This window comes from Podarcis cretensis (assembly GCF_951804945.1).
Source record: "Podarcis cretensis genome assembly, chromosome: Z".
NCBI classification, from domain to species: Eukaryota; Metazoa; Chordata; class Lepidosauria; order Squamata; family Lacertidae; genus Podarcis; species Podarcis cretensis.
The window spans coordinates 28,975,036-29,001,066 of record NC_137184.1 but is presented as its reverse complement, the minus strand read 5'-3'; the positions used below and the strand labels follow the sequence as shown (position 1 = coordinate 29,001,066).

At 44.2% G+C, this 26,031-nt stretch overlaps 1 protein-coding gene across 1 annotated transcript in view; it reads right to left on the bottom strand.

Moving 5' to 3' along the window:
* Positions 1 to 12,089, bottom strand: part of LOC307207642 (sodium/hydrogen exchanger 2-like) — a 33,748-nt gene extending 21,659 nt beyond the window's left edge. The window contains exons 1-5 of the mRNA XM_079961699.1: positions 12,018 to 12,089; positions 7,516 to 7,979; positions 5,749 to 5,999; positions 4,583 to 4,800; positions 3,123 to 3,319 (exon numbers count right to left, since the gene is read on the bottom strand). Of these exons, the coding sequence (XP_079817825.1) occupies positions 3,123 to 3,319; positions 4,583 to 4,800; positions 5,749 to 5,999; positions 7,516 to 7,979; positions 12,018 to 12,042 (1,155 nt within the window). The 5' untranslated portion in view covers positions 12,043 to 12,089. The remainder of the gene's footprint in view (positions 1 to 3,122; positions 3,320 to 4,582; positions 4,801 to 5,748; positions 6,000 to 7,515; positions 7,980 to 12,017) is intronic.
* Between the last annotated feature and the right edge of the window lie 13,942 nt (positions 12,090 to 26,031).

Here is a 26,031-nt window from a genome sequence, read left to right as displayed (position 1 = left end):
GACTTTGGGGAAGGAGGGCAGAAAACCTGGGGTTTGGGGATTTGGAATGGAGCATTCAGTAAGGAGGCATGGCTGGTTGGCAGGCACACCAAGCAGGAGAATTTAACACTACAACGTTTTGTTGCAGGTTCCATTTAATGGCTTTCTATTCATCTTTTGGGGGTTTGCCCACTAAAGGAGGTCATGAGGTTCAACAAGGAATGAAACTGTGGGCCAAATGTAGATGCAACACGAATACGTCTTTACATTTAACATGCAGGATTCAGTAATGTAAACTGAACCATCTGGGATGATGAACTTTATTGGCAATGTAGCAGGTACAGAGATGGGGTTTAACACTTCTCACTCCTGCTGTAGTCCTGAGGAGCTATTTGCACTGGGAAGAAAACCCTGCTCTCACCCAGTTAAATACCAGCTAAAGAAGGAGGTTTTTCCCGCCTAGGATCACAGCAGGGAAGGAGAACTTTTGGGGGTTCCCCTCTCAATATAATAAAATGAATTTATTAAAGCAAAATTACATTTTGTCTTTACAAATCTCAGGTGCCCCTTTGAGATGCTGAAGGGGGCAGAATATTTAACAAACAAAATTGATCACTCGTAGTCAGAAGGTAAGGCCAACCTTCATATTTTCTTCCTGCTTTCTTAGTTTAATATAATATGCCAGAACTAAAATAGCCTCAAAAAAATAAGCACGTCTATCTTTAATTTGCACCCTCATCTGTTAAAATGGGCTGCCACTATTTTTCTTTTATGTTTTTATTTATTTTGAGAAAGCAAATTTTGAGAAAACAATTGTTACAACGGTAAATAACAAATAACTTGTCCTGATAAAATTACAGACTTTTATCATGAACAATTTCCCATGAGTGCTGGGTGGATTCCTGCCTGCTGAAATCCCAATGACTACCACTGCCAGCCCAGCCCAGCCCAGCCCAGCCCAGCCCAAGCTAATGCTGTTTGGTATCTGAAGAAGTGTGCATGCACACGAAAGCTCATACCAATAACAAACTTACGTAGTTGGTCTCTAAGGTGCTACTGGAAGGATTTTTTTTAATGCTGTTTGAAACCTGCATGTTAAATTTGAATTCACATTAATGTCATGTGTAATAAATCACTTACCACACAGTGATGGCTCTTTGCTTGTGAACATAATAAATGGAAACCCTACATTCTACTGGTATTCCAAGATTTGGCAAATCACACTTCTTGGGGTGGGGGGGGGGAATCTGACGTAAACTCAGTGTCCATAGGCCAAAATGTTTGAGATCACTTCTTTACCATTTGCTTTAATTTTATATTATATACAAACACTTTGGCTCAGGAGCATCAGGTACCACAGCTCTGGGTGCCTGTCTGGTTTTAGTACAGCTTTTATATTCTTTTTTGAAGTGAATTTTCAAAAATAGTTTTGCTTTAGACCATGGAACCCTTTGTAATTGTATGCCACACATCCCTATGTTTAAATTACATAGTTGCATCCTATATTTCTTTATTGGAAGTTGTGACAACTAATCTTATTTATTTATTTATTTATTTATTTATTTATTTATTTATTTAAACCTCTTTGTTTTTTCATTTCTTTGTTCTGTACCTGCCTGTCATTATTGAAACTCAGTAGAATAAAGTACAATAAAATAGGAATATGTGCATAGTTTCACAAACCTAAGCTCAACTGGAAATGCAGCTCATCCCATAAAGGATATCCATGTTAATGGTGGTGCTGTTGATGTTGTTGTTTGGATTTACAACAAGTCTATATAACAGCAACAGCACCATATGATATAATTTCTATTATATCAAAAGCCCAGAATGCATTTCTGATGTCTATGGCCCCCTTTTTGTTTCTGCTTCAGAATATCATACCAGTTCTCTGTTACTAGTTTGCTTTACATTTGATTTTGTATTTTAATAAAATAAAATATACATTTTTAAAAACTCAATAAAGCTATTGGGGGGGGGGGGAACTATCCAGTACCCAGTTCCAACTTTCCTGTTTCAAGTTAGATATTTAAAAATACATTTAGGTCCCAGATGTGCTATAATTAAGGATGTAGTTTAGCCACAAGATGGCAGTGCAAGGCAAATATATGCATTATATCTGTTTTACAGCACAGTATACTGTATGCTGTTCCCCCCTCCACCCCATTCAGGGCACATGATACCACAAAAAGACACAAGTTGAGCAAAGTTTCTTATAATCATAGAATCTCGCACAGGAGTTTACAAGTATGTCTGTCAAGAGAAACCAGAAATTTAATTCTGGCAAAACTCTCAATATCCTCTGCTGTAGGAGTGACAAACCTAGGGCTGCCATACATTTCAAAGGCAGAATTGATGTTTTATCAGTGTTTTTGTAAAAATAATAATAATTGGGGTCTTCCTTTTTGAAATACGACAACCCTAGGCTATCTCTTGAAAAGCCACAGGTAATATGGGGAAGCAGAGTGCAATCATTTCAAATGTGCACCAGCTGGTACACGTTTGCACGTTTTCAGGCATTCTCTCAAGCTAGTCAATTTCCTTGCCTGTGGATCGGCTGAGATGAGAGGCAAAAGCAGCCCACCTTTGCTGTTGGCTTTTGGAAAGTGGCAATGGACGCAGGGGGCACCTCAGTCCTTGCCTAAGCATAGGAACCCCTGGAGTCTTTCACTGGCAGGAGAATTGGGTAGCACACAATAATATGCACAGCTGCTGACGAAGCAGCAATGCCAACTGATGCCAGCAGCCCATGCAAGCACACAAGTGCATGGTGCTGACTAAAAATGCCCTGTGCCTCCAGTGTTGACTCCCTCACAAGAGTTGTCACCTTTTTATTCCAGCAGCCTAACATGACTTTCATGGTTTTCAGTTTTAAACTTGGTTGATTATGCTTGCTTTGTTGATTACTATTTTACATTATTTTAAGCACACGACTTAGAGATTTGATTTCATTTTCATTAAGCAGTTTTTGAATTGCTTGAAATAAATAATCGTGTATTTTGAGAGAGTGTCCAGAATCAGATCTGTGTGAAAATTTCATGTAAGGACGTCTTCAGAATAGTAGTTTACAAGTTACGAGTAAACTACAATAGTAGTTAACAAACCTACTCAGAGGAGAATTACAGTGACAGCCTTCATTTTACCTGTACAAACACAGTGAAGAGGATCACAACAGTGGTTGCTGCAATGAAGAGCTTCTTTCTCGGATAGTCAGGGAGCAAGAAAACCAGGGAGAAACAGATGGCTCCTCTAAGCCCCCCATAGGCAATAATGAACTGGTCCTTGGGTGTAACGGTGTTGACATGTGATCTGTTTATGATGAAAGTCAGGACAAGAACTCCTAAAACAGATGAAGTAAGTTGGAAAGTTATCAGTAGTGAAAGGGAATTAAACTGGTAATTGTGAAGTCTAGGCATCATCTACTCTGTACTCATCACATGCAGAGTTGCTTATGTTTCACTGCAGTTTGTCTTCTGCTGAAAACTACATTACATAAGTTATGGAACTGATGGAATTAACAGCATCGTCATCGTATTATTCCATCCCATGAATTTCAATGCAAAGGAAACACAATCCAAATGGTGGGAGGAAATCAATTACATATTGTTTGTGGAATGAAAGCAACAACAGTCCGTTCTGGACCATAGCTGTCAACCTTCCCTTTTTTTGCGGGAAATTCCCTTATTCCAGCGCCGTTTCCCGCTGCTTCCCGCTGCTATCCCGGATTGTTAGATATCCCGTAGACTGTCCCCGGGACAGGTGAGGCTGCTGGTCCCTTATTTTCAAATCTAAAAGTTGACACTATGTTCTGGACATGGGACAAATAAGAAAACATCAGCAGTTTCTACTCCTATTTCCATTGGAATTCTCCAGCATCCCTAGTAAAGATGAATCCCAATGCTCTGTAATGGCTCCAGCAGTGACACAGGGGACAAGAGGCTAGTGATGGAGACCAAAAAGGCACAAGACTAAACACAGAGTACAGGCCCAACACTAATGGACAATCCTCAGGCATGAAAGCCCTGAACCTGGACCTCCAAATCCATCAGGGGGATAACAGTCTCATTCCTAAAAGCCACACACTCCACCAACCCTGCTTGCCGACACAGAAAACATACCCAGTGAAAAAATATTCGGACAGGCGCAACATGCTGGACTGCAAGTTTAAGGCTCTGCATTTCTCAGAAAGGAAGTGGAGCCACAGGAGGCTCCCCAGCCGATGACTATGAAAGGGCCCAGTGGCACTTGAGTGCTTGCTAGAGGAAGTCATCTGCTGCCCCTAGGCCCTGTCTTGGGGCCTTAGAGACCTGCCTCTGGACATTCCTTTTCTTTATTGGGAGAAGGAACACCAGTGCTGGTGGAGAGGATATTTAATCCTTTCCTCCTCTACCACTTTTCCAGTCTAAGCATCTCCCCAAAAGCTGCTATTAACTGTTAAAAATACGAACACATACACACATATATATGCACTATGCTTGCATTCTTCTTCCCAGCAGAACAAATAGCACTGGTGATGGGTAGATACAGGGATGTGTATGTAAACACTGTGCAATTGTGATCAGATCCATGCATGAACTTATACCATCTTTCAAGGGCTCTATACCTAGTGCTCTCCAAAGGAGACAGAAAATGACTGTGAAGCAAATGTACGACCAACTCCATTCATGATTGTCACCGATGGTGGAGACTCCTAGGAAGATGAAGATGAGGGTGTCACTAACACTGCTCCACATCTTCATGAAGTATTTAATGGTTGTGTGGGACTTCAGAGAAATGTTGGCCTCCACATAACGTTTCATGCCCATTGCGCATGCAATAATTCTGAAAGAGAAAATAAAAGAAAGTTCCGCACACTTTTCCACTTCAGGCAGCAGTGGGGAATCTCCAGCCCACAGAAAGCCACCAAGCCACACAGGAGGGCTTTACAAGTGCCAACAATCAGCCGATTGCCACTTGCAAAGTCTTGTTCCTTTGCATGTTCTGCTATGATTGCAAAGGCTCACAAAGGCATAGGGCTTTGCAAGGGCCAACAGTCAGCTGATCAACGGAGCCTTGCAAAGCTCTGTGCCTTTGCCTGTCTGGTTTGATTTCATACAAGGGCTTCCAGCCCTACCTAGAAATGCTTGAAATTGAACCTGGAGTCTTCTGCATACAAGGCAGATGATCTACCACAGAACAATGGCTCTTCCCATTCCTTTCCAAACCACAAATCATAATGCAATACATGGACTGAGGGCTTATCTACCTCTTTTCGGGCATTTTAAGGCCTGCACTTTAAAGCTCTGTGTCTGAGTGCCCCTTTAATTTTTGCTCCAGACATGTCCCTGCAAAAACTTGCTCTCTAAAGCTGAATCAGAGCAAACAGCTATTTGGGTTTTCCACAGATTGCCATTTTCTTTGGTTCAGCTTTAAAGAGCAGGTTTTCATAAGGTAAGCTCTGGAGCAATTAAAGGGGTGCTCGGACATGGAGCTTTAGAGCACAAGCTGGAAAGCACAGAGGAAAGGTAAGTGTGGATAAGCCCTGACAGACTACATTTGAAAGAAATCACATCCCAATTTGTGCCTGTTCATATAGCTACAATAAATAGGTTTTTGTCCCTGGGCTAATTTTCCAAAACTTTCTGTTTACCACACTGATTTCCATTGCCACCACCCTCATAATCCTAACCACAATTCCAATATTTCTGAAAGCTTGGACTTTAGGCCCAGTTTGGTTCAACAATGAGCCATGCAAGCCTGAAATACTCTAAAGTCCCTCAATCTACTTACGCCACAATACCGGACAGATGAAACATTTCTGCTGTGAGATAGGACAGGTAACTGTAGAGGAAAACAAAAAGGGGCTCAATCACACGAATATTTTTGGTGAATCGTGTAGTAAAGGCAGCTATCATGCCAAACAGGAGGCCCACCAGGACCCCGCCGATTCCGACCACAAAAAACTTCCCAATTCCTGCGAACACATCTGCTGTTTTAATTGACGGCATTTCACAGAAGGACCTGAACAGCTTATACAAGACCTAAGAAGAAGACAGAAGTGAACAAAACAGAAAGGTTTTAGTGGGGAGAGATGGAGAGAGAGAGATCTTTACAAGGTGGGATCCCCATGTGGTGGAACATGTGGCAAATTAATCTTCTCCATTTTTGCTTATTATTCTGGTCCTTTCACCTTTGGTCTAAGCAGGATTACTGAAACCATAGGTGTGTTGCATTTATCTTTTGCATTTCTGGCATGGCAGAACCCAGCATGGAGCATACAGACATTCCCAGAGGTCTCCCATCTAGGCATTGACCATATCCAGATTTCCACATATCCAATCCTGTTCCTCCTCCAAGCAGCTTGGGGCCATGTACGGTATATGGTTCTTCCCCCATGCCATTTTATCCTCCCAACAAATCTAAGAGGTAGGCTAGGACAGAGGTGTAGTGGTCTAGGATTGTGCAGTGCAGGAGGAAGGTCATCAAAGACCCATTACTATTTCTGAAGCAGGGTCCCAACAAGGTCCCTGTCTCCAGCATCTTAGAGTTGCCCAATCAGCTTAAATGGGGAGCTTTTTAACCACTGGAAAGAAGTCTTCTCACTCTTTGGGCTGTTTTGAGTCCATCAGAGTAAAATGAAGTTAGTCGGCCATTGAGGATTGGCTCCCGGGGTCACTCTGGAGAAGGCATGTGGGAAGAGCACCAAGGAGTTGTTCTCAATGCTTCAAAGCTATGAATTTATGAAGACTGAAAACACAAGGTGCTTCAGTTTCAATAAATACTTTGTGCAATGGAACTTCAAGGAAAACACAAGTCATTCTGAAAGAAGATATTGGAGCACTTCAAATCATTTACTCATCTATGTACAGAGAAAATAGTAGGTCTGGCTGAAAGACAACACATGGAGATCTGCATTGATCACTGCAATGCATTCTCTAATTATTATTATTGTATAATAACAATAAGACTTTATAAGTCTTAGGGACTTTATAATTTTAGAAGGGGGCGTAGCTCTGGGGTGTGTGGCTGTGACTATCATGAAGTGTCCCTGCACTTCTGTATTTGCCACCACACTACAAAAGCACATGAACCTAACCCTTGAATAATTTGTAAGTATATATAAATAAATTAACTTACCAAATGTGTGGTGTTTTTCTATGTTGGGGAAGAGGGTCTAACAGCCAAATTTTCACACTTTACTTTGTTGTATATTTTGTGATTTTAAATCTCTGCTGGGGTTCTCTCATCAAAGAGTATTTGCCCCAAACCTGGATCTTGGCATCCAGAGAATTATCCTTTTATATAACTATTTTTCCTAGCAACCAACAACAAATCCATCCAAGCAAGCAAGAAGCATTATCAGTCTAGGCACGCAAAAATGTCCAAGGAGGGTACAATGCAGGTCTGGTGAGGGATGTAGCCTGTAGGGAATTGATGTGACTGGGGAGAGGGGTGAGACTTGAGGGCCAGATAAAAAGGCCTGGCCCAGAGGTTTCCCATCCCTATCCTAGAAACAGCACTTCCATGCACATCAAGGTCTCAAGAAGATGTACTTACAACTGTCACAGCATCATTGAGAAGAGATTCTCCAAATACCAAAATGTGAAGCTTCTCATTGACATGTATCTCTTCGAACACAGACAGCACAGCAACAGGGTCAACAGCTGCAATCAAGCTACTGAACAAGAGGTTGTGAAGCAAAGATATATCACGGAGCTGGAAGGTGTCCACTTGGCATATCCCATAGAGCGAGAATCCAATTCCAAAGACGTTCCATATCGTCCCCACAACAGCATATAAGAGGATCGTCCCAATGTTCTCAAAGAAGGGGCGACTGGGCATGAAGTAGCCAGCATCCAGGACAATGGGTGGCAGGAGGTAGAGGAAGAAGATGTCACTGTCCATGACAGGAGGGGATTTGTCGTTTAAGCCATAAATGATCCCTCCCATGATAAGCCCCACGAAAATCAATAAGCAGCTTTCGGGGACAACGGAAGGTAGTTTCTCAAACAAATGGAAACCTGCAAAGGTCAAGAGGCAACATTAGTGGGAAATCAGAAGCATTTGTTGCTTTGTGGTCATTTCAGCTTATGTGCTTGTGCCCCCACCAAACCAAGTGCCGTGTGAATTGAGGGTCAGGAAGCAGAAACTAATCACCTGCTGGGCTGGAGTCAGAACTAGTATGCATTAAAGCTGAACCTATCAAATTCCCACTTTCCAAAACAATATGGGAAATCAAATACTATGCTTCAAAACTTGCACTTGTCCAATTTTGTGATGCAGTTCTTCAAATGACATTTACAAAAATGCATGTTAGGGGAGACGGTGCATAAAAATGAAGATATTGGTGAACATAACACATACAGTAAAGTGGAGAAAATTGCTTGGGGGGAAAAAGTGCACTTGAGTAAAAATGTGATTATTAGGAGAAATGTGCACTAAAATGCTGGTGGGGATTATCCAGAGACTTTCATTTTTGTGTCTTTTCAAGGGACTTTTGATTTGTTACATTTCAATGGATGTGCATTTATTTTAGCTTAGTTTATCATAAAGGTGGCTGGGGGCAGTGTGGCTGTCTATGGTAGGTGGACTGTGGTTAAAATTATGTGCACACTTCTTTTCAAACCAGCAGTGGGAGCACAGTGGATGCAGGGTAAATAGGTGTGTACAGTGGCGTTGCAAGGTGGGGGCGGGGATTCCATGTCTGCGGGAGTGACAAGAAGGGGTGATTGCCCTGCCGCCCCAGCCTGGGTGCATCGGCACGAGCAGACATCGCACCGCCACAGCCGCATGTGGAGAATCCTCCGTTTGTGGCTGCAGCTGCGAGCAGAGGATCCCGCCACTGTCTGTAAGGCGTTCGAGCACCGGCGGCGGCAAACCACTATGTTGTACAATGCATGCGCAGTGTCACACGCATGTGCTGTATGTAGCGACGCCGCACATGCGCTGTACATAGCGGTCTGCTACCGGCGCCACCCGAGTACCGTACAGATGGCAGTGGGATCCCTCCGTTGCCACTGCAGCCGCAAGCAGAGGATCCCACCACCGTCCATACAGCGCTCAGGCGGCGCTGGTGACAAAACGCTAAGTACAACGCATGCACTGTGTCACACACATGTGCTGTGCGTTGCAACGCCGCACATGCGCTGTACGGACAGTGGTGGGATCCCTCCACTGCCGGCAGGAGCCACTTACAGCAAGCTGGCAGTTCCCCTCCCAGCCTCCCTCCCTTGCTGGCTCTCTGTAAGCGGCTCCTGCTTTACAGCGAGCCAGGGAGGAAGGGAGGCCACCTGAGAAAAGTTTCCACCCAAATACGATTTTGGTTTTAAACGCAGTGTAAGAAGTCTCTATGGGAGTATATTGTGTTTAAAAATGTGGTATCAGAGTTTTTAGGGGGCTAACCAGGTTGGGATAGCTGGGATAGCAGGCTTGTTGGGTTTTGAATGTTTTATGTAGATTTTTCAATTTTGTTGTTCTGTATGATAATAAAGATTATCGTGTCGTATCGGAGGGAGGGAGGGGGACGCACAGGAGCCGTGGCTCCTGAGAGGACGAGCTGCGCAGCTTTGCCCGCGCCCCGGCAAAGCGGCATAGCTTCCCCCTTCCCCCGATGGCTCAGGGTACTTGGGAGTCGTGGGGTGGGGCACAGAGGTGTAGGAAGGGGGTGCGGACCACCCCAGGTGTTTTTGCTGAGGGGGTGACATTCGGCACCCACCCACGACTCCCAAGCCTACCCTGAGTGGTCGATGTGTGGGGGTGTGACAAAAAAATTTCCACACTGGGTACCATCTGGGTTTGCTATGCCTCTGGGTGTGTATACACACTGCCTAGGTGTTTCTTTCTAGTAAGTATTTCTCCAGCACTTTGCAGTCTCCCTAGCTACCCATTTTTCCTGATCTAAAAAAAGCCCCTAAGAAGGAGATACCTCGTGATGTCTTCTTCAGAGCTTTAACTGAATTGCAGAAAGCGTGGGGGGGGGTCCTACAGAGAGCAGATCATTAACTAAATAGTTTTTAGAATGTATTTATTATTATTTAATGTATTTATATCTTGCCTTTCTCCCAAGCTGGGATTCAAGGCAGCTTACAACATTTTAAAAAAAACATCATTATAAAATACAAAGTAATAAAAACAAGGTCGCTAAAAACAATTGTTAAAATGCATTGAAACCATCATTATTAATTAACCAGCAATTAAATTACACTTTGTCCTGACAGCAGCCCAGTGGCCAGCATTGTCTGCACCTTAGTTTTCAAATGCCTGTCAAAATAGGAAGGTCTTAGCTTGCACGTGGAAAGACAACAAGCGGGGGGAGCCAGTCTAACCTCTCTTGGGAAAGAATCCCACGATACGGGAGCAGCCAGAGAAAAGGCTTTTTTCTTGTGGCACCACCCACCGTGCGGTGGGTTGGACTGAGAGAATGTGCTAACCCAAGAATCTTAGCATTCAGGTGGGTTTGCAAAGGGACATAAGATCTTTCTGCTAACCTGGGCCCAAGCTATATAGAATGAAAGAAAGGACATTCACAAACATCCCTTAGCCACCTCAAAATTAAGGGATGCACAATGGGGGGGGGGAATCCTGCATCCCAAGCATTTTCGGATCTAGCCCTACCTTTAAAAATAGCTAGAGGTATTTAGATTTCAACAGCTGCTCATTAAATACTTTCCCAAGCAAAATATATGATGTGGTCAACGCAAGATAATCTTTCAGAAAGACATTTAACTTTTTTTAAAAAATATATATATACTCAGGGTTTATTGTGTGCAGTTCCAAAAAGCTTTTGAGTTCCTGTAATCAGAGACAGCTTTATTAGTTGTGGAGAATTCAATTTAAATGTACGTGAATCATTCATACTTCAAATGAACGGAAAACATCAATGCAGCCTTCTAAAGCCCTCCATCCATACTGCTGCACAATGCAGCCGGCTAATTTGTGCATCTGAATAATACATTAATGGGGGGATTCTTACTGTCTCATTGGAAAGATTCAGCTGTTTTATTGTTCTTGAAGGAAACAAATGGATTGGAGGAGGTTGGATTTTTTTTTTATAGACAGATAGCAATCAGAGAGGCCTGTTGCAGACTCCCTGTACAGACAAAAGAAGAGCTTCAAAGTGTTACAATCAGTGCTTTTTTTCCTGGCAGCACCTTTTCCCCCTAGAAAAAAAGCACTGTTTACAATTTAAACCATGCATTATGTTATGTCACAGTTTATATTGCTAAAATAACTCATTGATACACCTCTATAAAGATTTGGACATGGTCTGATTTCTTTGAACTTTCTTGATTGTTTCACAGGACGCTGGTGTACAGTTTTGGCATTTGGCATTGCTGTTAAACAAAAGTCTCCACATGCATTTCAAAACGGACCTGCAAGTGGTAAGGTGCCCAGTAAACACTCGTAAAGTATACCTCAGCCCTAGAGATGAATGGATCAGACTTTCTAAAAAAAATATTCCATTTTTCCAATCTTAAATTCAGCTTTCCACATTTCCGCATCAGTTTGCAAACCTTTTTGTTAAATCCTCATGAAAATTCACCAACATATTAGTGTGAATTTATCCTAATATACAGCTTGTTGCAAGCAGTTATGCCTATTATGATATATTTTTGTACTTTCACTATCATGTGCGTTTTTCTGCAACATTATGCACGTTTGTTCGCATTATCTGGCTGAAGAACCACGTCAAAAAATACAGCTGCATTTCAACTCACATATACTTTTGGGAAGCTTGTATTAGGTATGTTCAGATTACAGTGCAAACCAAACCAAATTTATCCACCATCCCAACCCATTCCCTGGGACTAACACAGAAAGCTGCCTTATCCCAAGTCTAGCTTCGTATTGTCAACACTGACTTCCAGTGGCTCTCTAGGGTTGCAGGTATCAGTCTCTCACTTCCCTACCTGGATGATAGTCCAGAGAGAAGACTAGATGGACTTTAGATGCATTTGCTTGTCTTTTCTTCCAAATCTGTATCCTCAACCTGGGAACTTTTGCACGCGAAGCAGATGCTCTACTACCCAGCCCACCAACCCCTTCCTGGAGAAACATACCTATTTTAGCCAAGGAAGCCAACATGATCCACAAGGTAATCTCAAAGGGCACTTGGACATGCTGATAGTCTAGAGAGAAGAAGACTGAGTGGGCTTTAGACTCATTCGCTTGGCTTGTCTCCAAATCCATATCTTCAAGAGACTCCATCATCGTGGAACTCTGGAAGGCAGCAGCTACTGGCAGAGAGAGGAGGACAGAGGCAGAGGATCCCAGAAGCCAAATTCCTGGCATGGCCTCCCATCCAAGGATCAGAGCCTCCATCTGCCAGTTGGAGTTCTCACTGTCAGGGGAAGTGCCAAGCTGGCTGGCTGGCAGGCATCTGGCTGGCTGGCGCCCAGCTCTTTTGCTGCTTCTGCCTGAGCGTTCTGGAGGCTGCTCTACTTAATGCACCCTGCTGCATGCTGTAAATTATATGGATGGGTGTGCAAGGGGAAGAGCCACTGCTGGAGCAGGGAGTGAGAGGAGAAAGAGACCCAGCAGCAACTACCTACGTCACTTGGAAAATGCATTTTCCACTTAGCCAGATCAAGACATTCTAAACTATGCTGCCTAACCTAAGCAATCCTTCTAACTTTGCAAAATAAAAACAAGCCAAAGAAGGCATATAAACCCAGGTTGCAAAGCAGGCCAGCCTAATGTGAACCAATTCATAGAGGGTGGTCCATTAGGGGAACATGGGACACTGTCCCACTAACCTCAATCTACGCTCAGCTAGCTCCTACCTACTTGTCTATCTTCTTGTTTTCAACCAGTTCAGTGAGTAGTGTTGCCTGTCAGCTTCCTCCTCCTCTTTCTTAGTGTGGCCCTTACAGAACTCATCAGGAAAGAAGAGGATGGGGACAAAATGTGAATTAGCTATCTCTGTCTGTCACTGGCTCTGGATACACCTACTCTTGGTCTCCTTGCCTTCCACCCTACCAGTCATCACTAGTCACAGTGTTGAAGGAGGCCTCATAGGCCTTCTAGCCCAACGACCTGAGGGGAAGTTCCAGCAATGCCAGATTTAGGACAGTACAGGCGGTTCCCTTGCACTGGGTGCTGAGCCCAGGGGGTGCACAATCAAAAAGATCCATAACTGAGAAAAACCATTTTGGGGCGCCCAGTTTTGGCCTCACTGAGAGCACCATATTACCAAAGATGACCAAAGTCCGTTCCTGACTCCAGAAAATTGGTTCCGTGGTGAAACTGTTCTTACTAATCATTCATTTTTCCTAAAGTTCAGTTGAAATCTACTTTCCTATTACTGAAGTCAATTCGTTTGTTCATTTAAGAGGATCTATACATACTGCCTACTACCTAAAGTTCTCAACACAGCTTACAATACATTTAAAACACAATAAGATAATTAGACAATAGCCATCGCAGCAGATCCAAGATATTTATCTATACATACACAAATACCTGCATGTATACATATTTGTGTGTGTGTTCCCATAAGATCCTTCTCATAGTCCAAGCAAAGCAATATGTTCCTGGGCAAAGGGGTCAGTTTAGGGGCAATGTAGTCATAGTAGGGCTTCCCTGACAAAAGCACAGGTTTAGTAACTCAGCATGTGTATCTGAATTCCTGAACTGAGCCATCAATGTGTGTCTGGCTCTCTGCGAAGAAGAAGAAGAAGAAGAAGAAGAAGAAGAAGAAGAAGAAGAAGAAGAGGAGGAGGAGGAGGAGGTGGTGTTTGGATTTGATATCCCGCTTTATAACTACCCTGAGGAGTCTCAAAGCGGCTAACATTCTCCTTTCCCTTCCTCCCCCACAACAAACACTCTGTGAGGTGAGTGGGGCTGAGAGACTTCAAAGAAGTGTGACTGGCCCAAGGTCACCCAGCAGCTGCAGGTGGAGGAGCGGAGACGCAAACCTGGTTCCCCAGATTATGAGTCTGTCGCTCTTAACCACTACATCACACTAGCTCTCTTACACCACACTGGCTCTCTTAGGAGTTCAAATGAAATTTTTCAGGTGGGCAGGTGGAGCCTACCATACGCCACTATACACATTGTGCAGCTGAGTCTCCTGGCCTAGAACTGACTATTGGAGTAGCTCAGTGTTCCTCCCACACAGGCCAAGCACTTCCTCCCAGGGTGGCTGTTGATGCCTCTCATAGACCCTGGCCTTGGAGACAGATGCAGAAGGTGCCGGGGGAGCAAAGGCATTAACAAGCCTCCCAGAGATGTTACAAGCCTCTCCTCGTCCTGCCCTGTTGGGGTGGCAGAGAACAAGCTGTTGATTTTCATGCAGTGGCACCATCAGGGAGGGAAGTGTTCAGTTGTGGGTGAACATATCAGACGACACAGCGATTCTTCAAACAGCTCTTGTTTATTCACAGAAACAGAACAGAACTGAACTGAAGGGTTCAGCCAACCTGTTTATATAGAGCTCCACTACAACGCAACAGTGACAACTTTCTGTAACTATCCAATCACTGAACGTCATTTTCAATTCCTTATTTGCATATTTGGACCTGAGTGAAAACTATCTACAGTATCCCCCTGCTGGCCCAGGATGAGAACTTCAGTACATAACAGGAAGTGTGCAGAGTCCCAAATGCAACAAGGCCAGCTTATATTTTGAAGTAAATGAAGCAATGTAGATTCATTCCTCCCATCTTCCAACCTTCTGCATATGCACCTCGATATTTCATATCTGTTATTGTTTGAAATATTTATCCTGCCATAAGCTTTTGTAGTCTAACTGCCCACTTCCCCAGAAGCAGGAAGTAAGGCAGTGTGTGTGTGTGTGGGGGGGGGGGGGTTATCCACACATACCTTTTGTCCCATACTTTCTAGGCGATTTAAACCGCTTTCGTCATTGTTGCCCCAGCACTTTCCACGCAAAGAGCAACTCTTTAATGCTGAATCAAAACAAACAACAATTTGGGTTTTCTGCAGATTGCTGCTTGCAGCAGTAAAAAGCAGCTGGGAAAGCACCAGGGCAAAGCAAAAAGTGCTTGGCCACAGCGCTTTAAAGCCTGAGCCTAGAAACACTGCACAGAGGGAAGTCTGGATGAGCCCTGTGTATATGAAACTCAGGTTTAATAATAATAATAATAATAATAATAATAATAATAATAATAATAATAATAATAAATTTTATTTATATCCCGCCCTCCCCAGCCGAAGCCAGGCTCAGGGCGGCTAACAATAATCAAATAATCAAACAATCAAATAATCACACATTCAAAATATTTCATTATAAAAATTAATTAAAATCAAATTAATGGCAACCGATTAAGCAAGATTCTGTGCAGGTTGCCAGAGGAGGGAGTCAGGCTGCGCCCTGACCAAAGGCCTGGTGTAACAACTCTGTCTTGCAGGCCCTGCGGAAAGATGTCAGGTCCCGCAGGGCCCTAGTCTCTTGTGACAGAGCGTTCCACCAGATTGGAGCCGCAGCCGAGAAGGCCCTGGCTCTAGTTGAGGCCAGCCTAACCTCTCTGAGGCCTGGGACCTTGAGGATGTTATTATTTGCAGACCGTAGGTTTCTCTGTGGGGCATACCAGGAGAGGCGGTCCCGTAGGTACAAGGGTCCTAGGCATCTGATGAAGTGGGCAAGGACCCACAAAAGTTCATACCATGATCCATTTGCTAGCCTTTATATTGTACCGCCAGACTCTTTCCTGTTCCTTCAGATACAGAAATTCCCTATATAAAGGACACAGGGCCACCCTACACATTTTGGGAGGCAGGGAGCACAATTGCTGATATTATCAGGTATATTAATGATGTGAAGCCCTATGTAGTGCACAGGGCTCTACTTGGTGCACTGGCTGGAATTCGAAAGGGCACTGCTAATTAAAACGTGGAAGCCCAAGGCTAATACAGCAGGGTGAAAATCAATGGCCCACTTTGGCTCCAGCTTCCTAAATGACACCAGACCTGAACTAAGGGCGAATTAGTGATCTATTTATTTCTCTTCTAATTCAAATCAAGAGAGGGGAGGGGGGTCCAAAACTGCTTGTCAACACCAGCAAAACACAACCCCCTTTCTGATGCCATTTTTAGCACACAGCAAGGGTGCAAGGAGAAGTCCTCCTGAAGGATTACTGTATTACATTCAGCAGCACTTTGGCCACCAAAGAGCCAAACAACCTTTTTCCCTGCAGCTTTTTATAGAGATGCATTAGTCATGGGCACTCTTGCCTAGACTATTCTTTATTGAATGAACACTGGTGGTGGTGGGCTATCTGGGCTGGTCCGGGCGTTATACAGAGTGAGGCAGCCACCTCAATCGGCTGCAGAAAAGGAGAGGGGGGGGGAGGAGGGATGGATACGGGATAGCGGTCTGTGTGCAACTGAGAGCTGAGGAAAAGGAGGAAGGTGGGGGAGGAGGGGCAAAGGGTGTGAAGGGGAAAATGTGGGTTCAGCAGCAGAAAAAAAAGAGAGGAGGGAGGAGGAGTCTTGTGAATGGGGCTGATGATAAAAACTGGTGCATGAAAGAGCCTGGGGAATAGGAGGGGTGGGGGCATCATAATTGTGCTGGTGGTGAAAAGGCAGCTTAATAGTTGTGATGCAATGGGGGGGGGAGGGAGAAGGTGCAGGAGGTAACCATGGGTGGTTGCACACAAGGAGAGGGGAGGCAAGGACATGGTGGTGAAGGTGAAAACGGGTTCAGAGTGGGGCTGCAGAACAGAAGAGAGAAGTGGCTTCGGAAATGGGGTTGGGAAAGTGGAAAGCAAGCTTATTAGCTGCATGGGGTGGGAAGGGAAACTCTGGGGGTTAATGGGGGGGAATGGCAGGGGTGGGGGGGTGGAGTGAGAAAGGGCTCAGCTGCTAGTATATTTGTGAGCTATGTTTCCTCCCATATTTTCCTCTCCTCCAAAAGGATGAACTGGATTCTCCAAAAGGAAGGAGGGCTAAAAGGGAAAGCTGTGTAATGGTCTGGAACCATTTATTTTTAATCAATAGCCATTTGATCAATGTGGTGCATAAAAGCGTAGAACAGGGAAGCTGTAAACCGGGACAAAATATGAATTATCATATTGGAGTGTTGTTGTTAATTAAACATGTAATTATATTATTTGTAAATGTATCTACAAAGTGTATTGTCAACAATAGCAAATAAAAGAGAAGGAAATAGTATATTAGCTAGCGTTAATATATCATATTAACAATACTATCAATAGAGAAAGAAAAACAGAGGAGAGGAGTAACAAACAGATCATTGTTAGTGTTCCTCCTGTTGCTATTAAGATTGATATGGATGCCTTTCCAAAAATAACCCTCACTTTTTAATCTTATTTGTTTTTAAATGACATTTGTATGCAGCCACATAACATTCTCTTCCAAACACGACAATGTTAAAATTACAGTATGCAGTGAATCAAATCAACAGCAGGTCATGCAAGGCAGCAAAGGAGAGACAGTTTACAGCTCAGATTAAAACTACTCTAAGCCACAAGTAGTACATTAGTCCAAGTAACATTTATTTGTTTATTCAACATATTTGTTTCCTGCCTTTCAGGCCAGTGTCCACACCTGGCACCCTTTTCTCCAAAACAGCCGGCTGGATCAGGCCCATCTCACAACAGCAGACCAGATACCTGTGGGAAGCCAAAGAACAGGGCCTAAATGTAACCCCACTCTCCCCTCTTGTGATCCCCAGCAACTGATAAAGGTAAAGGTAAAGGGACCCCTGATCATTAGGTCCAGTCGTGGTCGACTCTGGGCTTGTGGCGCTCATCTCACTTTACTGGCCGAGGGAGCCGGCGTACAGCTTCCAGGTCATGTGGCCAGCATGACTAAGCCACTTCTGGAGAACCAGAGCAGTGCACAAAAACGCCGTTTACCTTCCCCCCAGAGCGGTACCTATTTATCTACTTGCACTTTGACAAGCTTTCAAACTGCTAGGTTGGCAGGAGCTGGGACCAAACAACGGGAGCTCACACCGTTGCGGGAATTCGAACTGCTGACCTTCTGATCGGCAAGTCCTAGGCTCTGTAGTTTAACCCACAGCGCCACCCACATCCCGATATTCAGATATCTGATATTCAGAGGCATACTCCCTCCTGCAGCAAAGGTAGAAATATAGCCATTACTGCTACTTCCTAGGGATAGTTTTATCCTTTGAGAATTTGTCTAATCCTCGTAAGAACACAAGAAGAGCCCTGCAGAAGAGCCCTGCCAAAGGCCCATCTAATTCAACTTTTTGCAGTGGCCAACCAAGATGCCTCTTCTGCAGGGCCAGAAAGCCTCTGCTCAACCCAGGCATGCGAGAGGAGAAGGAACACTTGAGTTCGATGTTCGTAGCTGTTTAAAGTAAACACAGTTAGTTGGAGTGGCAGTGTTTCATCTCAGCCAGGCTCAGATGCTCTATTCTCAGCTACTGCCAATCAAACCAACACACATCATTAAAAGGAAGATTGCCAAATCCTTGTCTTCCCCACTGCGTAGCTCTGGTTAGGGACTTCTCCCTGTGATGTCAAGCTTCCTCTCTCTGAGTATGGTTTCCCCACAGCCTACACACTCCTGCCTCTAAGATGGTAACAAACAACACTGAGAGCTTGATTTGCATCCGTTCTTCAAGGCACTTATTCGGGGATGTTATGTGCTGTCACAGAAAATGTAAACATTCCATACTGTACCATGTAATTTTAATCAGAGAGCTCATTGTCAGCACTGTTTACCAATGTTTGTGCACTCAGTCGGTCTGTTTAATATAAATACAATTAGGTATGCAAATGAGTCCCTCACTTGCATCTTATAGGATGTGCCTGAGCTCCTCTGTAAAGAGAGTCCCAGTGTCAGTTGCACAGCACATGATTATCTAAATGAGTTCACTGCCATGCCACCAGATGACCGCTGATTTAGGCAGCTTCAAAAGGAATTAGACGTATTGATGGAGCACAAGTCTATTGACAGCTATTATTTTTATTACCATTATCTATATCGTTATCTGATACGGGGGTGGGGAATCTCAGGCCTGGGCACTGAATGTGGTCTACCAAGTCTCTCTATCTGGCCCTTGGGTGTTGTTTGTAGACCACATGCACCCTCCCCAGCCCCAGCCCTCATTGCTTTGCACCTTCTTTTTATTTACTAATTTTATCTGTTTGTTTATTATTGCATTTATTTCCCACCCTCTTTCCCAAGGAGCTCAAGGTGGTATACATGGTTCTCCCTCTCCTTGTTTAATCCCCACAACAACCCTGTGAGGTAGGTTATCCTGAGAGGCAGTGTTACTAACCCAAGGTCACCCTATGAGCTTCTTTGTCAAGTTGGGATTGAACCCTAGTCTCCCAGGCCCTAGTCCAATACCACACTGAATTTCACTGGCTTTTTCTTCTGGAATGTGACCTTGAATCTTGATCATGCTTCTTGCTTGCCTGGATGAAAGACGCTTGCCTATTTTAGCTTCTGGTCCCACCCACCACTGGCATGTGGCCCCCAGAAGGTTGTCCAGAAGGGAATGTGGCCCTTAAAATCCTCCTACTGCTCCAAAAAGCTGAAGCATGGTTTTTGTGCTCCTTCTCACAATTTCATCCTGTCTAACAACGCTTTGAGGCAGGCAAGGCTGAGAAACTGACTCAAGGTCAGCAAGAAATCTTCATGGCTGATCAGGGTTTCAATCCTGGGCTTCCACTGTCCTTGTACAACACTCATAACCACTGCCCCACACTGGCGATTGGCCCTTACAGGTAAATGGAGCTTCCAGGATCAGACGCAGACCCTGGCTGCTAGAACCTGGGGACAAAGAATAGAGGAGATTGTTGTGCCATTGTGTGTGAGCTTCCCAGAGGTATCTGACTGGCCACTGTTGGAAATTTGATGGACCTTTGCACTGATCAAAGAAGGGTCTTATATAATCACATTGCTGGTAGCAGCATGGTGCTCTGGTCTGTTTAGAAGACACACACAATCACACGCACAAACTATCGTTCAGAGGTTGCAGAACAGCTTGTGCATGTGGTAGAGAAACTGAAGGTTTTTTCTCTCTTGTGACAGAACTCAGGACCAGCAAATGAAATTGAATATTGGAAAATTCAGGGCAGATCAATAGCTGAATCTGTACTGGAATTCCTTTTTGGACATATTGGACTTGGACTAGAAGTAGGTCCTTTTTAAAATGAACTCTCCAAGCTCTGGGCAGGACTGGAACTAATGGAATTTAGATCCTAGCTGGTATGTATATTGCCTTCCTTTTGGGAGAAAAAAACACTGAAATAAAAGGGCATGGAATTTCTTTTGGATTGTCGTTGGCTGCCCTCTTGTGTTTCAAAACCACATCTGCTTCTGCAAAATAAATGGGGTTGTTCACAAGAGTGTGCTTTATTTTAAATTGCAGACCACTTGAAATTTGCTGGGCGACAGAACAAATCACTTAAGGAACTTTTTTGCTAAGCAAATCAAGCACATACATAATACATTTTAGCAACACCACCAGCACCAGCCTGGTGCAGTTATTATGCTAATCACCAGTGCTTTTTTCTGGGGGGGGGGGGGGGCGCAGGGGTACGCATACCCCTAAACATTTTGTGAATCTTTGTACTTTTGTCCATTTACTATATTTATTTTTCCCAATTTGAACTATAAAATGGTGATTTTCTTGAGTCACCCCTAAACATTTTTTTAGAAAAAAAAGCACTGGTAATCACAAGTCCTAAGGCAAGATCTTTGTTAGCTCGTTCAATAATCTATACCTGATCAAAATGGCCTTGCACTGTGTCATTTAAAAAACAAAACAAGGCAGGGCCAATTATAGATGTTCTTGACTGTTCCACAGTTTCCCCCTTCCATGGAGTATACTCTGCAAATCTCAGTGCTAAGGGGGGAAATAGTGGCAACCTGCATAAGCAGGTTGGCTGAATGCAGTAAATAATAATAATAATAATAATAATAATAATAATAATAATAATAATAAATTTATATCCTGCCCTCCCCAGCCGAAGCCGGGCTCAGAGCAGCTAACAACAGTAAAGTAATACAGCATTCTAAAATCAATTCATTATGAAATCAGTTCAAATCAAATTAATGGCAACCATTGGGCTAAAGTTCTGTGAGGATTACCAAAAGAGGGGGTCAGGCTGTGCCTTGGCCAAAGGCCTGGTGGAACAGCTCTGTCTTGCAGGCCCTGTATAAAGATGTCAAAGCCCACAGGGCCCTAGTCTCTTGTGACAGAGCATTCCACCAGATCGGAGCCACAGCCGAAAAAGCCCTGGCTCTGGTTGAGGCCAGCCTAACCTCCCTGTGGCCCTGGACCTCCAAGATGTTTTTGTTTAAAGACCGTAAGGTCCTCTGTGGGGCATACCAGGAGAGGAGGTCCCGTAGGTACGAGGGTCCTAGGCCGTATAGGGCTTTAAAGGTTAAAACTAGCACCTTAAACCTGATCCTGTACTCCACCGGGAGCCAGTGCAGCTGGTATAGCACTGGGTAAATGTGATCCCACAGTGAGGACCCTGTAAGGAGTCTCGCCACGGCATTCTGCACCTGCTGGAGCTTCTGAGTCAGTCCCAAGGGCAGCCCCACGTAGAGTGAGTTACAATAATCCAGTATGGAGGTGACCGTCGTGTGGATCACAGTGGCTAGGTCAGAGTGAGAGAGGTAAGGAGCAAACTGCTTAGCTTGGTGGAGATGAAAAAATGCCACCTTTGTTATAGCTGCAATCTGCACCTCCATGGAAAGGGAGGTGTCGAAGATTACACCCAAACTCTTGACAGACGGTGCTGGCACTAATTGCGCCCCCGCAAGAGATGAGAGTTGCCTCCCCAATCCCATATTGTCCAGGCCCAGCCAAAGGACCTCTGTCTTCAAAGGATTTAACTTCAACCGGCTCCTACGTAACCATCCAGCCACAGCTTCCAAACATCTGATCAGTGTATCTGGGGCCGAGTCAGGATGGCCATCCATCAACAGATAGAGTTGGGTGTCATCAGCATACTGCCGGCAGCCCAACTCAAAACTCCGGACAAGCTGGGCGAGGGGCAGCATAAAGATGTTGAAAAGCATTGAGAAGAGTATCGCACCCTGCGGCACTCCACACACCAAAGGGTGGCACAATGACCGTTCCCCCCCAAGCGCCACCCTCTGTCCCCGACCAGAGAGAAACGAACGCAGCCATTGAAGGACTGTGCCCTGGATCGGCGAGGCAGTGGTCCAGGAGTCCGTGTCGAAGGCTGCTGACAGGTCTAAAAGAATCAGCAGCCCCGACCCGCCTCGATCCAGCTGCCTATGAAGATCATCTGTTAGGGTGACCAGAGCCGTCTCGGTCCCATGACCAGAGCAGAAGCCGGATAAAGATGTTGAAAAGCATTGAGAAGAGTATCGCACCCTGCGGCACTCCACACACCAAAAGGTGGCACAATGACCGTTCCCCCCCAAGCGCCACCCTCTGTCCCCGACCAGAGAGAAACGAACGCAGCCATTGAAGGACTGTGCCCTGGATCGGCGAGGCAGTGGTCCAGGAGTCCGTGTCGAAGGCTGCTGACAGGTCTAAAAGAATCAGCAGCCCCGACCTGCCTCGATCCAGCTGCCTATGAAGATCATCTGTTAGGGTGACCAGAGCCGTCTCGGTCCCATGACCAGAGCAGAAGCCGGATTGGAATGGATCCAGAGCCTCATCATAGAATTAAATATTGTGTCTTGTTATTATATGTTGGAGCTAAGGCTTCACCCTTTAGCTTGTTTTTGTGGTTGCTTTCATTTTCCTATGTTATTCTCTATTAGACTGCTCACCAGTAAACCAGTGGTGTGTGCTCGGTGGACTAGGGGGAAGCAGGCAAGTCCCCTAAATGTTCCCAGTAAATTAGAGTATTAAAGTATGAAAGCTTCTGGCCGGCTTAGGGAGGGTGTTCTGGAGGAGAGGATGAGATTTGTGTGTCAGATTGGAGATATTTAAATTCAAAAGCAATGATAGGCTGATTTGGGACCTGATCTGGGACAAAGCTATAAGGTGTCAAGAACCATGGATGCAGCAGTGAGATATTTGCAATACTTGCATCTTGAAAATAAAGGCTTTCAAAATGAGTCTATAAACCAAGTGCACAGACCTTAACAGAAGCACAGAGAGTTGGAGTGGTGTTGTCATTGTGGAATGCATTCATCCTCTATAGACACAAAATGTCCCAATGATAGAAATGCAGGAAAACTGGGCATTTAGCAAGAGAGCTATCTGGTTGCACAATCAAGGCAGATATTTGGTTGCACAACCAAGTCAGGGCAAGAGTCAGGCAAGAAAACTAAAATCCTATCATTTATAGGAGGAAGAGGGAAAGGAAGCACATGAGGAGGTCCACACTGTTTACTGTGTAAAGGAAAAAATAGTGAAGCCTTATAAAATAGTTGTTTTGTCCAATAATCATCCAGTAGCCATAGAAATAGATATGGGGACTTCTGTTACACTCATCAATGGAGAGATCAACAAGACAGAGGAGGCCCAAGTTCATTGGCCATGACAATAGTGAAATTAAGGACTTAAACCAGATACAATTTCCCAGTCCTAGGATTGGTAGTAATTCCAGCCACGTACAAAGGACGGCATAAGGTAGTAACCTCCTGGTCTACTTTATAAGGGACCATCCACCTCTATTTGGAGCGTGAACCACTTTGTGAGGTCTGCCTGAAAAGCGATATACAAATACCTTAAGTAAGTAAATAAATCTCAGCCAGACTGGCAATCTAGAACGAAACAAGGGTCAGAGGGTTACTCTGATGTAGGGGTATATTTTGTATCATCTACCTGCTAAAGTCCATTTAATCAATATTTTGAGTGAAGAAATTAATAAAACAAAACTTTGTTTAACCTACTTTTCTTCTATAACTTGTGACCCTTAAAAGTGGTTTCTTGGTTATTGAATCAGTCCTTATGGAACTTCCATTCTCTCTTTAACATGCTCAACATTCTTTCATCCATTAAGATCAGGAATTATTCGACTTTGCAGTTCTTGTACTGTATGTTTCTTAAAATTCTCCTAAACCTGTGCTAAAAACTTTATAAGGATCTATGGTCTTCCCCTTTAAAACATATGGCCAGAAATGCATCATCCAGCCATAGATCAATTTTTTGGATCATGATGTGTGTGTGTGTTATGCCAAAATCACAATGCGGGGGAAACCGTGGAGCCAGCCAATGTCTCCATCTTTATTTCAGATGATGTAATATATTGGTATATCACAATGTTTAGCTGGTGATATATTGCGAAGTTGAAAACCAGATATCGCCTAGCCCTACCAGGTAAGCAAGGTGCCAGGTTTGGGGAAGGAGGAGCAGAGGATCTGGTCCTCCTGTCTTCTCCCTAAAGCTAGGCAAGCGCTTACAGGGCTTTGGACAGGAAGGCTCTCCCTCAGCACAGTGCCCTGGTCATGCTGCCCTAAATTCACCTCTGCTATCACTAACCTACAACACTTCCCAGCAGCTGTTTTGTCACAGTGCCCAGAAAGATTACATCCTCACTAAATACTGCCCAATGGAGAAAAAGGTTTGCATTTCAAGAGCAGAAAAGCTCTATAAAAAGGATTTCCACAGTGACAAGAATATGGCATGTCAAAATCAGCTATGGAAAGGAGAAGTCCCGGTTTGTTTCTGTTCCTCTGCTTTTCTGCAAAAATCACAAGACCTTAAGCAGTCCAATTGTTCCATAAATATATATTTGAACATGTCATGATGGGGAAGTGTGGATACTTCAGTAGGACAATTCGGATTTATTTATATGTAAGCACATTGCGGCTTCTTGGGAAAGTTCCATTATGACTTTCCATAACACAAATGAAGTGAAAACTGGCAGCAATGACTGCTTCCAAAGTCCACCTAGAATCATCTCCCTCAAATCCAGATGCCCTAAGCAAGACTGTTTTTAAAACCTACTGGACTGAAATCACATCCCTGCCACACACCAAGCAGCTGCAGGAGGAGAGGTTTGCAGAGGACAGAGAAAGATCTGTGAGTAGAAGGGTGTCCTATCTGCCATCCTTAAAACCCCCTGGGAAACTCACCCAATCAACCTGCTGGGGTATCCTTAGTAAAACATTTACATCTAGAAGTAGCTTTATTTGAATGAGCCTTCCTGTGGCACAGCCTCTCAGTCTATAATGATGTGAGTATCTGTAACTGAAGTGAACCAATACTCTTCACATTTACCCCTGCCTCCATCGCCTTCCCCTACTTTTTGTTGTCTTTCCTATGTTGAATTTTAGATCGTAGGTACTTCAGGGCAGAACTTGCTTTCTTGTATTCTTCAAAACACCATGTACATTACAAGGGCTCCTAAAGACTAGTATTTCTTAAGGATGCATTCTGAAACATGTCAGTGATATAACAGTGACTAATGGTAGATTTTTGGGGACGTGGGTGGTGCTGTGGGTTAAACCACAGAGCCTAGGACTTGCCGATCAGAAGGTTGGCAGTTCAAATCCCCGCGACGGGGTGAGCTCCCGTTGCTCGGTCCCTGCTCCTGCCAACCTAGCAGTTCGAAAGCACGTCAAAGTGCAAGTAGATAAATAGGTACTGCTCCTGCAGGAAGGTAAACAGCGTTTCCGTGTGCTGCTCTGGTTCGCCAGAAGCGGCTTAGTCATGCTGGCCACATGACCTGGAATCTGTACGCCGGCTCCCTCGGCCAATAAAGCAAGATGAGCACCGCAACCCCGGAGTTGGTCACGACTGTACCTAATGGTCAGGGGTCCCTTTACCTTTACCTAATAGTAGATTTATACTAGACCATCAACACCTCAATCCGCTTTATAAGCTGTTCTGTGATCTTTCCTCTATCTGGAGGGGCATTCTTGCACTATAGCCTAAGAAAAGCAGGACGAAGAATAAACTGGATCATTTGTGGTATAAAAAAAATTACAGGATTTCAGCAGAAAGTTACAAGATATGCACCAGTTGGAAAGAAAGCAGTATGTCCTCCCCAAAACTTTTACAGTATTAAAAGTAGGGTTGCATATAACTGCCAAGGTACCATCATGAAAGGGCAAAAAAGGATGTCTGGAAGGGCCCTTTATAAATCACTTTCATAGACAGAAGTAACATTCAAACAGGGAATGTTAGAAGCTGGGTTTTATAAGAAATCTCAGTTGGATAACAACAAA